An 18,303-nucleotide genomic window follows, 5' to 3' on the forward strand; every position below is an offset into this window, starting at 1 on the left:
AATTTGTTTGACAACGTGTTTCCATCGATTCCATTCCGGCCATTTACAGTGAATCCCAGATTCCAGCCTGGTCCCAGATCTGGTTGTGTTGTCTTGCCAACTGCAGATCAGTGATTAGGCTAGCAATGTTTCCATAGAGGGCTAGTATCCAAGGTATCCAAGGGCCCATTATATATTTTATATTTTTCATTTAACCTTTATTTAACTAGGCAAGTCAGTTATATAAAGTGCAGTGAGTAAACTTAATGAGGGCAGAGGCAGCAGGAATTAAGAGCCAACAGAAGAAACTACATTTAATAGTTCTGGTAAGTTCCAGAGTCTACCAGTTAACAGTGTGTGACTGAGTCACAAATGCCATCCTATTCTCTATATAGTGCCCCATCAGCCGGGTCAAAAGTAATGCACTACACAGGGAATAGGGTACCGTTTGGGACCCACTCTATGTGAATAAAACAATGACCGGGTGTTGTAGTCACCGCTCCATTCAGCTATCTACATCACAGGCCATTAAAACTCTCATTCATTCTGCTACACTACCCGGGAATCCACCAATGATAATGATGCTATTGTTTGTGGTCGAGAGAGAGAGAGAGAGAGAGAGAGAGAGAGGGAGAGAGGGAGAGGCTGGGTGGGGAGAGAGAGGGAGAGGGTGGGGAGAGAGAGAGAGGGTGGAAAGAGAGAGAGAGAGGGTGGAGAGAGAGAGAGAGAGGGAGGTAAAGGTAGAGAGAGAGAGAGAGAGAGAGAGGGGGAGAGAGAGAGAGGGAGGTAAAAGTAGGGAGAGAGAGAGAGGGTGGAGAGAGAGACGGAGGTAGAGGTAGAGAGAGAGAGAGGGTGGAGAGAGAGAGTGGAGAGAGAGAGAGAGGGAGGTAGAGAGAGAGAGAGAGAGAGAGATGTAGAGGTAGAGAGAGAGAACTTCAGGTTCCCACCCAATGGGTTTTATTTCCTCCTGCTGGGAAATACAAGCGTAATAGGTGGAAAAAAAATAGGTAGGTTATACAGGTGTAGGATCTTAATTTGATCACCCAATTGTTGAAGGACATGCAAAGTTGTAGCGTATTCAAGGATTCAAAAAAAAAATCTAAAGCTTGACATTTCCACTTTAAAATGTCAGACTTGATTTGCCATAACTAAAAATCTATCAACCACTACAAGCAGGTCCACATGCAGCTCCACTCAGCCAGTGAACGAAGCAAGGTTCCTTCCTACATTAAACAAAGCAACAGTTATAAAAACACAGTCACCGTACAGTCACGGTAGGCTGGTTCTGCTCTACTCTGTCCTATAGAAACACAGTCACCGTACAGTCACGGTAGGCTGGTTCTGCTCTACTCTGTCCTATAGAAACACAGTCACGGTAGGCTGGTTCTGCTCTACTCTGTCCTATAGAAACACAGTGACCGTACAGTCACGGTAGGCTGGTTCTGCTCTACTCTGTCCTATAGAAACACAGTCACCGTACAGTCACGGTAGGCTGGTTCTGCTCTACTCTGTCCTATAGAAACACAGTGACCGTACAGTCACGGTAGGCTGGTTCTGCTCTACTCTGTCCTATAGAAACACAGTCACCGTACAGTCACGGTAGGCTGGTTCTGCTCTACTCTGTCCTATAGAAACACAGTCACCGTACAGTCACGGTAGGCTGGTTCTGCTCTACTCTGTCCTATAGAAACACAGTCACCGTACAGTCACGGTAGGCTGGTTCTGCTCTACTCTGTCCTATAGAAACACAGTCACCGTACAGTCACGGTAGGCTGGTTCTGCTCTACTCTGTCCTATAGAAACACAGTCATGGTAGGCTGGTTCTGCTCTACTCTGTCCTATAGAAACACAGTCACCGTACAGTCACGGTAGGCTGGTTCTGCTCTACTCTGTCCTATAGAAACACAGTCACCGTACAGTCACGGTAGGCTGGTTCTGCTCTACTCTGTCCTATAGAAACACAGTCACCGTACAGTCACGGTAGGCTGGTTCTGCTCTACTCTGTCCTATAGAAACACAGTCACGGTAGGCTGGTTCTGCTCTACTCTGTCCTATAGAAACACAGTCATGGTAGGCCTATAAGGGAAGGGCCTGTGACTCCGATTGGAACAAATGAGGATGAAGGAGATTGTAATTGGGTGTTGAGATGAATAACCCACTGTGATTGGGTGTTGATATTAATAACCCTCTGTGATTGGGTGTTGAGATTAATAATCCACTGTGATTGGGTGTTGAGATGGATAACCCACTGTGATTGGGTATTGAGATTAATAACCCTCTGTGATTGGGTGTTGAGATTAATAACCCACTGTGATTGGGTGTTGAGATTAATAACCCTCTGGGATTGGGTGTTGAGATTAATAACCCTCTGGGATTGGATGTTGAGATTAATAACCACTGTGATTGGGTGTTGAGATTAATAACCCTCTGTGATTGGGTGTTGAGATTAATAACCCTCTGTGAATGGGTGTTGAGATTAATAACCCTCTGGGGTCCATGGGATCCTATTCATTTAGAGCCCTGGGAAGAAAAAGGTGTCTGTCTGCAGAAAGGACAAACACAGCTGGGAAATAGACAGAGAGGAGATTGGCTTATCTTTCACTGCCTCTCTCGGCTCTGTCTCCACTCTGCTCAGCTCTGCCTGGTTCCACTCTGCTCAGCTCTGCCTGGTTCCACTCTGTTCTGTTCTGCCTGGTTCCACTCTGCTCAGCTCTGCCTGGTTCCACTCTGTTCTGTTCTGCCTGGTTCCACTCTGTTCTGTTCTGCCTGGTTCCACTCTGTTCTGTTCTGCCTGGTTCCACTCTGCTCAGCTCTGCCTGGTTCCACTCTGCTCAGCTCTGCCTGGTTCCACTCTGTTCTGTTCTGCCTGGTTCCACTCTGTTCTGTTCTGCCTGGTTCCACTCTGTTCTGTTCTGCCTAGTTCCACTCTGCTCAGCTCTGCCTGGTTCCACTCTGTTCTGTTCTGCCTGGTTCCACTCTGTTCTGTTCAGCCTGGTTCCACTCTGTTCTGTTCTGCCTGGTTCCACAATGTTCTGCTCTGCCAGGTTCCACTCTGTTCTGTTCTGCCTGGTTCCACTCTGTTCTGTTCTGCCTGGTTCCACTCTGTTCTGTTCTGCCTGGTTCCACTCTGTTCTGTTCTGCCTGGTTCCACTCTGTTCTGTTCTGCCTGGTTCCACTCTGTTCTGCTCTGCCAGGTTCCACTCTGTTCTGTTCTGCCTGGTTCTACTCTGTTCTGTTCTGCCTGGTTCCACAATGTTCTCTTCAGCCTGGTTCTGCTTTATTCTTCTCTGTTCTGCTCTGCTCTGTTCTGTTCAGCCTGGTCCTGCTCTGTTCTGTTGTTCTCTCCTCTCCTCTCCTTCGTTCTGCTCTGTCGGGGTCATGGTCAGTGATATGGAGCTGAGTAGGGCTGCCTTGGTGCTGGAGTAGTTTTCCATCACACACACACACATACAGGCACACACACACACACACACACACACCACACACACATACAGGCACACACCAACAGACATACACACCAACAGACACACACACACACACAAACACACACACACACACACACACACACACACACACACACACACACACACACACACACACACACACACACATACACAAACACTCTGAAGGAAAGATGGAGCCATACTCTTTTGTGATTATCTTGGCCTTTATTTTAATGACATATTCACTCCATGTATCCGCTATCATTTCTTATAACCGACAAGAACTTTTGAACATCAGATCGGCAGTTACTCACCTCAATTCCGGCATCAACTGCTCACTATGTCTTTACCTACTCTGTCACCTACCATGGAGGCTATCAATGGGACCTTATTCCCTGTGCACCGTTTTTCACCAGTATAGGGAATAGGGTGCAATTTGGGACCTGGCCAATAACTCACACAGGGCAGGAGAAATGTAACGGAACCTCTGAGTTGAAGACAAGTTGAGCGGCCAAGTTTAGTGTCAATAAATGTGAGTGGAATCATGAGGCCTTGCTGTGGAGCTGGCATCCCATCAGCTTCCTGCTACTGTGCTCCGTCAGCCAGGCACAATACAAACCAACACTGCAATCATCTTCATCGTGTTGTGTGTCACAGATGTATTAATGAGCTGACAGAGAAACCTCAAGGTTAAAGGACTCTTTCCTCCATTGAAGACTGTAGTGTGGATGACATTTAGGCCCTTAGTAAGACATTAATGTAATTTACTGTGGAAAAGACTCTTGGAAATGTCATGAGTACAGTAAACACAGTCACGATTGTGTCAACAGACATACTGCTGGGCAGTAAGTGGACCCGTTGTATGAACAAATACTAGGCCAAAGGACCAATCGGAGCACTGTCCTGATAGAGGGATACTTCTCTTAAAGACCAAAGGACCAATAGGAGCACTGTCCTGCTAGAGGGATACTTCTCTTATTTAAAGACCAAAGGACCAATAGGAGCACTGTCCTGCTAGAGGGATACTTCTCTTATTTAAAGACCAAAGGACCAATCGGAGCACTGTCCTGCTAGAGGGATACTTCTCTTATTTAAAGACCAAAGGACCAATAGGAACACTGTCCTGCTAGAGGGATACTTCTCTTAAAGACCAAAGGACCAATAGGAGCACTGTCCTGCTAGAGGGATACTTCTCTTATTTAAAGACCAAAGGACCAATAGGAACACTGTCCTGCTAGAGGGATACTTCTCTTAAAGACCAAAGGACCAATAGGAGCACTGTCCTGCTAGAGGGATACTTCTCTTAATGACCAAAGGACCAATAGGAGCACTGTCCTGCTAGAGGGATACTTCTCTTAAAGACCAAAGGACCAATAGGAGCACTGTCCTGCTAGAGGGATACTTCTCTTAAAGACCGAAGGACCAATCGGAGCACTGTCCTGCTAGAGGGATACTTCTCTTATTTAAAGACCAAAGGACCAATAGGAGCACTGTCCTGCTAGAGGGATACTTCTCTTAAAGACCAAAGGACCAATCGGAGCACTGTCCTGCTAGAGGGATACTTCTCTTATTTAAAGACCAATAGGAGCACTGTCCTGCTAGAGGGATACTTCTCTTATTTAAAGACCAAAGGACCAATAGGAGCACTGTCCTGCTAGAGGGATACTTCTCTTAAAGACCAAAGGACCAATAGGAGCACTGTCCTGCTAGAGGGATACTTCTCTTAAAGACCAAAGGACCAATTTTTTTTTATTTTTTATTTTTTTTACCTTTATTTAACCAGGCAAGTCAGTTAAGAACAAATTCTTATTTTCAATGACGGCCTGGGAACAGTGGGTTAACTGCCTGTTCAGGGGCAGAACGACAGATTTGTACCTTGTCAGCTCGGGGGTTTTGAACTCACAACCTTCCGGTTACTAGTCCAACGCTCTAACCACTAGGCTACCCTGCCGCCCCAATAGGATCAATAGGAGCACTGTCCTGATAGAGGGATACTTCTCTTAAAGACCAATAGGAGCACTGTCCTGCTAGAGGGATACTTCTCTTATTTAAAGACCAAAGGACCAATCGGAGCACTGTCCTGCTAGAGGGATACTTCTCTTAAAGACCAAAGGACCAATAGGAGTGCTGTCCTGCTAGAGGGATACTTCTCTTAAAGACCAAAGGACCAATAGGAGCACTGTCCTGCTAGAGGGATACTTCTCTTATTTAAAGACCAAAGGACCAATAGGAACACTGTCCTGCTAGAGGGATACTTCTCTTAAAGACCAAAGGACCAATAGGAGCGCTGTCCTGCTAGAGGGATACTTCTCTTATTTAAAGACCAAAGGACCAATAGGAGCACTGTCCTGCTAGAGGGATACTTCTCTTATTTAAAGACCAAAGGACCAATAGGAGCACTGTCCTGCTAGAGGGATACTTCTCTTAAAGACCAAAGGACCAATAGGAGCGCTGTCCTGCTAGAGGGATACTTCTCTTATTTAACGACCGAAGGACCAATCGGAGCACTGTCCTGCTAGAGGGATACTTCTCTTAAAGACCAAAGGACCAATAGGAGCGCTGTCCTGCTAGAGGGATACTTCTCTTAAAGACCAAAGGACCAATCGGAGCACTGTCCTGCTAGAGGGATAGTGCTCTTAAAGACCAAAGGACCAATAGGAGCACTGTCCTGCTAGAGGGACAGTCCTTCTAACCATCACATTTCAAGGTTGGACTGTAGGGGACATTACCTTTTTGGTCCTTTCTTCATCATCAATATAAATTAATTTGGTAAAAGCTGACAGGAATCCCTGTGACAATAGTTTTTATTCATACATTATAGTCCTACAGCTCTCAGGAGCTATATGTGGCCTTGTTTGTAAGTCTATGTGCGTGCATACATGCGTGTCTTTAGGGCCTATGTGTGTGAACGAGTGTGCTTCAAATCTATGACAGCCCCAGTGTGTCAACTGACCACATAGAGAACGTTACAGTCAGAGATAGGGACACACAGACAGACAACAGGACTGTTGTTAGATGAGGATAGCTAGGATACGGTTCATCAGAAAACAGCGATGTGATGAGTCACCCAGGGCTGTTGCCCAGCAACCCCCTTCAGAGGTGGAGGCTGTTCAATTATCTCTTCCAGACAGAACGGAGAGCGCTGCCCAGACCAGACAGAGGAGAGGGGGGGAGGAGATAAGGGGAGGAGGAGAGGCGAGCAGAGGAGGGGAGGAGAGAGGTGGGGAGGAGAGGAGGAGAGAAGAGAAGAGGAGAGCCAAGCAGAGGAGAGGAGAGCAGAGGAGAGGAGGAGAGAAGAGGAGCATTTTGGCTTATTATATTATTTGGATATGATTGGATATGATTGGATGTGTATGTATATGATTGGATATGATTGGATATGATTGGATGTGATTGGATATGATTGGATGTGTATGGATATGATTGGATATGATTGGATGTGTATGGATATGATTGGATATGCTTGGATGTGTATGGATATGATTGGATGTGTATGGATGTGATTGGATATGATTGGATGTGATTGGATATGCTTGGATGTGTATGGATATGATTGGATGTGTATGGATGTGATTGGATATGATTGGATGTGTTTGGATATGATTGGATGTGTATGGATAAGATTGGATGTGTATGGATATGATTGGATGTGATTGGATGTGTATGGATATGATTGGATGTGATTGGATGTGTATGGATATGATTGGATGTGATTGGATGTGTATGGATATGATTGGATGTGTATGGATATGATTGGACTTAATACACAACAACACACTTAAAACTGCCGTGAAACATCTTATGAGGTCGCATGAAATCTCTTTGCAAAATCAAATTCCCTCCTTAAAGCTACCTGTAATGCCCTTCCTTGGAGGGCTCCTGGAGACAACGATGCTTTAGTTACACTGGTACCTGACAGTCATCTGGGATCCTCGACTGGATCAGGTGGTTGGGACTTGGGAGGAAGGTCATTGCTGATTTGGAGATGTTGTTGATTATTGCTCCAACAAGCATTCATATATATTGTCAATGTTTGCTCATTTTCTATCAGGCCATTTAAATATGTTGCCTATGAAAAAGCAAAATGATACTGGAAGATTCATTTGAAATATGAATAATGAGTAAAGCTTTGGGAAAGAGGAAAACAGCTTGGTTTGTTGTCACATTGCGCCGTCTTGTGGTCAGAAATGCACATAGCAAGACCGTCCGGTATAACGATAGGCAGAAACTGCTTCTCCAATAGAAATCCCCGATCCCACTTCTAGGTGAAGTCATGGTGATGTTGGCTAGCTAAGAGTCTAACGGTTGTCTCGTGTTGAACTAAGGATCTGCAGGCTGTCAAATCAAAGACCCTCCTTCCAAATTAAGTTATAGCAATCATTATGGTATTACATAGAGTTCTACTGTAAGATAGATAACCCACTACTGGTAACAGAACATAGCAATCATTATGGTATTACATAGAGTTCTACTGTAAGATAGATAACCCACTACTGGTAACAGAACATAGCAATCATTATGGTATTACATAGAGTTCTACTGTAAGATAGATAACCCACTACTGGCAACAGAACATAGCAATCATTATGGTATTACATAGAGTTCTACTGTAAGATAGATAACCCACTACTGGTAACAGAACATATCAATTTGATCTCCCTATCATCCTTATGGTAGTACCCCAAGTTACACCGTAAGATAGATAACCCACTACCAGTAACAGAACATATCAATTTGATCTCCCTATCATCCTTATGGTAGTACCCCAAGTTACACAGTAAGATAGATAACCCACTACTTGAGTATTCATGTGAAGAGGGGTGCAGCTAATGGGGAAGGAACGGTTTCCGTCTTAAACAAGCTGATTGGCCTCTCCTGCCCAAACAGCAACATCCAGGACTTGGGTAAATCTCTCACACAGCGGGATGCAATATGGAAGAACATCAGCAGAATCCAACTGTGTAAGGTTTATAATTATTCAAATGAAGTTCTTACATAGGGCTTTATATAAAACCTCACTTGTTGAAAAACAATATGTATCAAAGCCTTTTCAGATTTTGGCATGGCTGCGGTGAGGTTGGTAAACTAATGCATCTGTTCTGGAAATGTCCGTCCGTCAAAAGATTTTGGACAGAAGTAGTTGATATCGTGTCTGGAATTTTGACCGTGTGTATTCCACTTTGTCCTGTAGTGTGTTTACTAGGAAGTAGGGTGGACAATATCCGACCTAGAGCCACGCCACGCATCATTGCACTGTTCGGTCAAAGGAACATTACTTATGAATTGGAAACAGTGTAAACCTCAGTGCTTCAGCATGGACATTTGGTTAAGGGAATTCCTGGATTTATTCAGTACGGAAAGAGCGACATCGGTCCTGCAGGTCTAGAGGGTCTCTGGGACACTATAAAAGTTAAATATAGTTAGTTAAATTTTAAAAAATGAATTAATTTCTTAAATATGTCATATGTATATCAAAGAGCGTAGCCTAATATATTAATGGTCTGTATTTGTTTGTGAACTGTACCCCCCAGGCTTGACTCCTGCCTGGTCACACATGATGCCTGGCTTGCTGTGGCAGGGCTCGCTGGGTGTCCTGCGTTTCCTGGTAGGACCCAGGCGACCCCGCCCCCCCTCTTTATTCTTTATTGTCATGACGTCATTATGTTGTTATTGTCTTTCTAAATGTAAAATAAAGTATAAAATGGACAAACTATAAGAATCTGGTAGCAGCAGCTGTGATGTGTGTTGGTGTAGCAGATGGGGAACTTACTCCCAAGCCTGAAGTGTCCCTCTTGCATCGCCTCATTAGCTAGCTTTTGAGGTGGAGCGATCGGATAAGACACTTGAGGGGGGCCAGTTGTGTGTTTGTGAGGCAGAGGTCTCGAGTTCACGCCAGGTATGGGAGGAAGTGGTCCTCGCTAAGCAAGCAGCTCGATATTAAATAGGTGTTCTCATAGTTGTGTACTCAGTGTTTATAGAAATTGTGTCAGACCGATGCCCGACGGTAAGGGAGAGAACAGACTGTTGGTATCAGACCACCTGCCTGATGGTAAGGGAGAGAACAGACTGTTGGTATCAGACCACCTGCCTGATGGTAAAGGGAGAGAACAGACTGTTGGTATCAGACCACCTGCCTGATGGTAAGGGAGAGAACAGACTGTTGGTATCAGACCACCTGCCTGATGGTAAGGGAGAGAACAGACTGTTGGTATCAGACCACCTGCCTGATGGTAAGGGAGAGAACAGACTGTTGGTATCAGACCACCTGCCTGATGGTAAGGGAGAGAACAGACTGTTGGTATCAGACCACCTGCCTGATGGTAAGGGAGAGAACAGACTGTTGGTATCAGACCACCTGCCTGATGGTAAGGGAGAGAACAGACTGTTGGTATCAGACCACCTGCCTGATGGTAAGGGAGAGAACAGACTGTTGGTATCAGACCACCTGTTGGTATCAGACCTCTGCCCCCCTCCAAATGAATATTTTTGTTTCCTTACCCTGTACAGTAGGTGGCGTGAATACACCCCTAGGTTGTATTCCGCCATTAAACCTCAAAGAATGAGAAGGACGAGGCGAAGCGAGAGGGTTTAATCTGTCCACGATAAGCAGACCACCTGCCTTCGGGACACGGACGAACACTGTTAGGGCGGAGACAAGATTACCTCGCCATTATATACAATATCTCTGCTCTTCCGCCATTTCTCACGCCACATCCGGTTGTGCAGCAGCCATTTTGTCTGTTCATGCAAGTCCACCCCTCACGGTCAAGAACTGCGTTCCCCCTTCGAAAATAACCTGAAATATTGTATTTTTTTTGTATACTATGTGGCACTTATACGGATTTAAAAATTACAAGTTCGAAGATGCCTTTCTCTTCGAAATAAATAGCGTATTTTTTTAGTTGTGTGCGCGAATAATTAAGGTTATGTCGTGCGAGGAAAGCTACTTAGCCATCAGACGCTATCTGACTGATGAGCGGGAGCCGTACGCACCGGGGACCCATGGCAATACTAAAAGAAAGATACGTAAAGCAGCCGCTTGCTATGTCGTGCGGAATGGCACACTGTACTACCAGAGAAGGCAGAAGGGCCTGGATGAATTCACCGAGTTGGAAGTGGTGTTGCAGGCAGGACGGAGGAAGGAACTGATCGACGAGTCACACATTGTCACCGGAGAAGAGCACCTCAACCAGCATCACACTTGGGAATCAATTTCTCAGAAGTATTGGTGGAGAGGTAAAATATAATTTTACAGCTAAATTATTCAGCAACACGTTTGTTTTGTTTAGTTTATTAGGCCAAAAGGACACGCGTAAAATAAAGCACCAGCTGGTATATTTCCTTCGCAGTTTGTTTGCCATATGGCTCGCCAGGTCAATCAATGCATCGTACGCTTAAAGGAGCAATATGCAGGAATCATTCCGCCATTTCCTGGTTGCAAAAAATTCTAATAGTCCGCCTAATTTCAGTTTGTGACAAAAAGTCATTCTACAGACAATCATTGTACCATCTAAACAGCTGTGAATAATTTGTTTGTATTTTCAGATATTAAATATTGTATTTTCAGCTATTTGAAGCTGATGTACCAAACCGAATGTAAAAGATAGCAAAAACTAAACGGGAAGGTTAGAAATTGTAGACAGAACAGATACACCACCGCTTCTTAGACTGGCTTTCAATGAGAATGACATATCTTTAAGCTTCATTTCTATGTGAATTTAGTGGGTTACCCAAAAAGTTAAATATTGCAGTTTTAAGTTATGTGCAGGTTGAGTCATACCCGCAGTCCCCATGGTTATATCTGTGGAGCAGGCGAGTTTAGGGTTGTGCCCTTTATCCACGCAATATTTCACTAGAGCCCAGTACAGGCATGGATTTTAAGCCTTACCCTTACCTATGCCCGCATCGTTCAGGCCCACAGTTTCTAAACCCAGAGATGCAACACCATGAGACTTCTGTGAATGCTTGCCGAACAGGCCAAGTCAATAAGAGAAGTTTAAAATTCTTCCTTTTTTTAGTTGTTTGTTTCTCAATCTAAATGCACAACCTAGATTAGAGCCAATGTCTTAAGTAGTTGAACATGTTACTCCAACCTCGTGAAAATCACACGTTTTAATATTCTTTTATAAAAAACAACAACCTCATATCGAATGATTTGATTTGACGGCCTGAACATATACAGTTAGGCGAGAAACGACCTTTGAACCCGATGACATGTTTTTACAGTTTACATTTGAGTCATTTTAACAGGCGCTCTTGTCCAGAGCTACTTACAGGAGCAATTAGGGTTAAGTGTCTTGCTCAAGGGCTCATCGGCAGATTTTTCACCTGGTCTGCTCGGGGATTCGAACCGGCAACCTTTCGGTTTCTGGTCCACCACTCTAAATCCAGTAGGCTATCTGCCGGATGAGCTTTGATAGCCAACGCTGCTATGACATCGACTAGAAGTGTGATCAGGGATTGAAGCAGTTATAGTAAAGTAGTTTTGTGAAACAATGCTAACTAGCGTTACCCATAGACTTCAAGTTATTGCGCTATCTGCTAGCATACTTGACTCCGAAACATAAAAAGTGTATCCACTAGTTCATCGGACTCTGAGGAAGTAGATAAAGGGTCTCATTGCCAAAATCCTGAAGTATCAAACATTCTGAAAACAGAGTATGATGTTTTATAATCTATATTTGAACTGTAAAGAAACTAAAACAGTCAAACTGTCATTTGGAAATTTTGCACAGAGATCAGTTTTTAGAGTTGCATTTTCTCCCTGGTCCCTAACTTTTTCTTCCCGGTCCCTAAACGTCTTTGCTCCGCAAAAAAAAGTAGCGTTAACAGAACTAGATTGCCGCATCCATTCTATCGATTTATGACATTCTGGTGAGGTTCTCTGTTATCTCTACTTTTTTTTTGCGGAGCAAAGACATTCTTAGGTTTTATTTATTCTTCTAGGGCAGCATATGACAGAAGAGAAGCTGCACGTATCTAATTATAGACAAGTTGACTAACAAATAGGCCATTGCACCGTCTGACTGTAGTCTACGGCGCATTCTCTATATTAGCGGGTAAGGTGCAGGTGATTTCAACTTTATCACATCTAGATGGGCGGACAGGTTATTACACGGGTTATTACACGGGTTATTACACAGGTTATTACACGGGTTATTACACGGGTTATTACACAGGTTATTACACGGGTTATTACACGGGCTATTACACGGGTTATTACACAGGTTATTACACAGGCTATTACACAGGCTATTATATGGGTTATACGGGTTATTACACGGGTTGTTATATGGGTTATTACACAGGTTATTACACAGGCTAATACACAGGCTATTATATGGGTTATACGTGTTATTACATGGGTTATTACATGGGTTATTACACAGGCGGTTGTACGTGTTATTACATGGGTTATTACACAGGTTATTATACGGGCTATTGCACGGGTTATTACACGGGTTATTACACAGGTTATTATATGGGTTATTACACAGGCGGTTATACAGGTTATTACACGGGTTATTAGATGGGTTATTACACAGGCTATTATACGGGTTGTACGTGTTATTACACGGGTTATTACACAGGTTATTATATGGGCTATTACACAGGTTATTACATGGGTTATTTCACAGGCTATTATACGGGTTGTATGTGTTATTACACAGGTTATTACATGGGTTATTACACAGGTTATTACACGGGTTATTACACAGGCTATTACACAGGATATTACACAGGCTATTATACGGGCGCATAGGTTATTATATGGGTTATTATATGGGTTATTACACAGGTTATTATATGGGTTATTACACAGGCTGTTACATGGGTTATTACATGGGTTATTACACAGGTTATTACATGGTTATTAGCAATTGTGGGTGAACAAACAGCTGACCCGCACACCACTGGTTCCCTTATCAACACACCACTGGTTCTCTTATCAACACACCACTGGTTCCCCTATCAACACACCACTGGTTCCCCTATCAACACACCACTGGTTCCCCTATCAACACACCACTGGTTCCCCTGTCAACACACCACTGGTTCCCCTGTCAACACACCGCTGGTTCCCCTGTCAACACACCACTGGTTCCCCTGTCAACACACCACTGGTTCCCCTGTCAACACACCACTGGTTCCCCTGTCAACACACCACTGGTTCCCCTGTCAACACACCACTGGTTCCCCTGTCAACACACCACTGGTTCCCCTGTCAACACACCACTGGTTCCCCTGTCAACACACCACTGGTTCCCCTGTCAACACACCACTGGTTCCCCTGTCAACACACCACTGGTTCCCTTATCAACACACCACTGGTTCCCTTATCAACACACCACTGGTTCCCTTATCAACACACCACTGGTTCCCTTATCAACACACCACTGGTTCCCTACACACCACTGGTTCCCTTGACAACAGACCACTGGTTCCCCTGTTAACACACCACTGGTTCCCCTGTCAACACACCACTGGTTCCCTTGACAACAGACCACTGGTTCCCTTGACAACAGACCACTGGTTCCCTTGTCAACACACCACTGGTTCCCTTGTCAACACACCACTGGTTCCCTTATCAACACACCACTGGTTCCCCCTGTCAACAAACCACTGGTTCCCCCTGTCAACACACCACTGGTTCCCTTGACAACACACCACTGGTTCCCTTGACAACACACCACTGGTTCCCTTGACAACACACCACTGGTTCCCTTGTCAACAGACCACTGGTTCCCTACACACCACTGGTTCCCTTGACAACAGACCACTGGTTCCCTACACACCACTGGTTCCCTTGACAACAGACCACTGGTTTCCCCTGTCAACAAACCACTGGTTCCCCCTGTCAACACACCACTGGTTCCCTTGACAACACACCACTGGTTCCCTTGACAACACACCACTGGTTCCCTTGTCAACAGACCACTGGTTCCCTACACACCACTGGTTCCCTTGACAACAGACCACTGGTTCCCTACACACCACTGGTTCCCTTGACAACAGACCACTGGTTCCCTTGACAACAGACCACTGGTTCCCCTGTCAACACACCACTGGTTCCCTTGTCAACACACCACTGGTTCCCCTGTCAACACACCACTGGTTCCCCTGTCAACACACCACTGGTTCCCCTGTCAACACACCACTGGTTCCCACGTCAACACACCACTGGTTCCCCTGTCAACACACCACTGGTTCCCTTGACAACAGACCACTGGTTCCCTACACACCACTGGTTCCCTTGACAACAGACCACTGGTTCCCCTGTTAACACACCACTGGTTCCCTTGTCAACACACCACTGGTTCCCCTCTCAACACACCACTGGTTCCCTTGACAACAGACCACTGGTTCCCTTGACAACAGACCACTGGTTCCCTTGTTAACACACCACTGGTTCCCTTGTCAACACATCACTGGTTCCCTTGTCAACACACCACTGGTTCCCTTATCAACACACCACTGGTTCCCCCTGTCAACACACCACTGGTTCCCTTGACAACACACCGCTGGTTCCCTTGACAACACACCACTGGTTCCCTTGACAACACACCACTGGTTCCCTTGTCAACAGACCACTGGTTCCCTACACACCACTGGTTCCCTTGACAACAGACCACTGGTTCCCTACACACCACTGGTTCCCTTGACAACAGACCACTGGTTCCCCTGTTAACACACCACTGGTTCCCTTGTCAACACACCACTGGTTCCCCTGTCAACACACCACTGGTTCTCTTGTCAACACACCACTGGTTCCCTTGTCAACACACCACTGGTTCCCTTGTCAACACACCACTGGTTCCCTTGTCAACACACCACTGGTTCTCTTGTCAACACACCTCTGGTTCCCTTGTCAACACACCACTGGTTCCCCTGTTAACACACCACTGGTTCCCTTGTCAACACACCACTGGTTCCCCTGTCAACACACCACTGGTTCCCTTGTCAACACACCACTGGTTCTCTTGTCAACACACCTCTGGTTCCCTTGTCAACACACCACTGGTTCCCCTGTCAACACACCACTGGTTCCCCTGTCAACACACCACTGGTTCCCCTGTCAACACACCACTGGTTCCCCTGTCAACACACCACTGGTTCCCCTGTCAACACACCACTGGTTCCCCTGTCAACACACCACTGGTTCCCCTGTCAACACACCACTGGTTCTCCTGTCAACACACCACTGGTTCCCTTGTCAACACACCACTGGTTCCCTTGTCAACACACCACTGGTTCCCTTGTCAACACACCACTGGTTCCCTTGTCAACACACCACTGGTTCCCCTGTCAACACACCACTGGTTCCCCTGTCAACACACCACTGGTTCCCCTGTCAACACACCACTGGTTCCCCTGTCAACACACCACTGGTTCTCTTGTCAACACACCACTGGTTCCCTTGTCAACACACCACTGGTTCCCTTGTCAACACACCACTGGTTCCCTTGTTAACACACCACTGGTTCCCTTGTTAACACACCACACATTAATATTAAAATACCAACCTCTCCCCATATGCACATGTTTCAAAAACGGACATTTTTGGTCCAAAATGTCTACTTTAATGTGTTGAGAGTACTGCTGCACCATAATGAATTTAGCACACTCTGCCAACCCGGATGTTCTAGCTGTGTCTGAATCCTGGCTTAGGAAGACCACCAAAAATTCTGACATTTTAATTCCAAACTACAACATTTTCAGACAAGATAGAACTGCCAAAGGGGGCGGTGTTGCAATCTACTGCAAAGATAGCCTGCAGAGTTCTGTCCTACTATCCAGGTCTGTACCCAAACAATTTGAACTTCTACTTTTAAAAATCCACCTCTCTAAAAACAAGTCTCTCACCGTTGCCGTCTGCTATAGACCACCCTCTGCCCCCAGCTGTGCTCTGGACACCATATGTGAACTGATTTCCCCCCATCTATCTTCAGAGCTCGTGCTGCTAGGCGACCTAAACTGGAACATGCTTAACACCCCAGCCATCCTACAATCTAAACTTGATGCCCTCAATCTCACACAAATTATCAATGAACCTACCAGGTACCTCCCCAAAGCCTTAAACATGGGCACCCTCATAGATATCATCCTAACCAACTTCCCCTCTAAATACACCTCTGTTGTCTTCAACCAAGATCTCAGCGATCACTGCCTCATTGCCTGCATCCGTAATGGGTCAGCGGTCAAACGACCTCCACTCATCACTATCAAACGCTCCCTGAAACACTTCAGCGAGCAGGCCTTTCTAATCGACCTGGCCGGGGTATCCTGGAAGGATATTGACCTCATCCCGTCAGTAGAGGATGCCTGGATATTTTTTTAAAATGCCTTCCTAACCATCTTAAATAAACATGCCCCATTCAAGAAATTTAGAACCCGGAACAGATATAGCCCTTGGTTCTCCCCAGACCTGACTGCCCTTAACCAACACAAAAACATCCTATGGCGTTCTGCATTAGCATTGAACAGCCCCTGTGATATGCAGCTGTTCAGGGAAGCTAGAAACCATTATACACAGGCAGTTAGAAAAGCCAAGGCTAGCTTTTTCAAGCAGAAATTTGCTTCTTGCAACACTAACTCAAAAAAGTTCTGGGACACTGTAAAGTCCATGGAGAATAAGAACACCTCCTCCCAGCTGCCCACTGCACTGAAGATAGGAAACACTGTCACCACTGATAAATCCACCATAATTGAAAATTTCAATAAGCATTTTTCTACTGCTGGCCATGCTTTCCACCTGGCTACTCCTACCCCGGTCAACAGCACTGCACCCCCAACAGCAACTCGCCCAAGCCTTCCCCATTTCTCCTTCTCCCAAATCCATTCAGCTGATGTTCTGAAAGAGCTGCAAAATCTGGACCCCTACAAATCAGCCGGGCTAGGCAATCTGGACCCTTTCTTTCTAAAATTATCTGCCGAAATTGTTGCCACCCCTATTACTAGCCTGTTCAACCTCTCTTTCGTGTCGTCTGAGATTCCCAGATTGGAAAGCAGCTGCGGTCATCCCCCTCTTCAAAGGGGGGGACACTCTTGACCCAAACTGCTACAGACCTATATCTATCCTACCATGCCTTTCTAAGGTCTTCGAAAGCCAAGTCAACAAACAGATTACCGACCATTTTGAATCTCACCATACCTTCTCTGCTATGCAATCTGGTTTCAGAGCTGGTCATGGGTGCACCTTAGCCACGCTCAAGGTCCTAAACGATATCTTAACCGCCATCGATAAGAAACATTACTGTGCAGCCGTATTCATTGATCTGGCCAAGGCTTTCGACTCTGTCAATCACCACATCCTCATCGGCAGACTCAACAGCCTTGGTTTCTCAAATGATTGCCTCGCCTGGTTCACCAACTACTTCTCTGATAGAGTTCAGTGTGTCAAATCGGAGGGTCTGTTGTCCGGACCTCTGGCAGTCTCTATGGGGGTGCCACAGGGTTCAATTCTTGGACCGACTCTCTTCTCTGTATACATCAATGAGGTCGCTCTTGCTGCTGGTGAGTCTCTGATCCACCTCTACGCAGACGACACCATTCTGTATACTTCCGGCCCTTCTTTGGACACTGTGTTAACAACCCTCCAGGCAAGCTTCAATGCCATACAACTCTCCTTCCGTGGCCTCCAATTGCTCTTAAATACAAGTAAAACTAAATGCATGCTCTTCAACCGATCGCTACCTGCACATACCCGCCTGTCCAACATCACTACTCTGGACGGCTCTGACTTAGAATACGTGGACAACTACAAATACTCAGGTGTCTGGTTAGACTGTAAACTCTCCTTCCAGACCCATATCAAACATCTCCAATCCAAAGTTAAATCTAGAATTGGCTTCCTATTTCGCAACAAAGCATCCTTCACTCA

General features: G+C 45.5%; 1 protein-coding gene across 7 annotated transcripts in view; it reads left to right on the forward strand.

The window, feature by feature from the left end:
• The first annotated feature begins 10,133 nt into the window (after positions 1-10,133).
• zbtb11 (zinc finger and BTB domain containing 11) overlaps positions 10,134-18,303 on the forward strand; it is a 46,191-nt gene continuing 38,021 nt past the window's right edge. For 5 of the 7 annotated variants that reach the window (XR_005052082.1, XR_005052094.1, XR_005052101.1 and 2 more), the window contains exon 1: positions 10,135-10,658. Coding sequence is in view for 3 of the 7 variants with exons in the window: in XM_036979967.1 (XP_036835862.1) it covers positions 10,349-10,658 (310 nt within the window). In the remaining 4 variants the exon portion in view is untranslated. Of the gene's footprint in view, positions 10,659-18,303 lie in introns of all 7 variants that reach the window. The other 2 variants (XM_036980048.1, XM_036980129.1) reach the window with 1 other exon arrangement.

This window comes from Oncorhynchus mykiss, chromosome 1 (assembly GCF_013265735.2).
Source record: "Oncorhynchus mykiss isolate Arlee chromosome 1, USDA_OmykA_1.1, whole genome shotgun sequence".
In the NCBI taxonomy this organism is placed as follows: domain Eukaryota; kingdom Metazoa; phylum Chordata; class Actinopteri; order Salmoniformes; family Salmonidae; genus Oncorhynchus; species Oncorhynchus mykiss.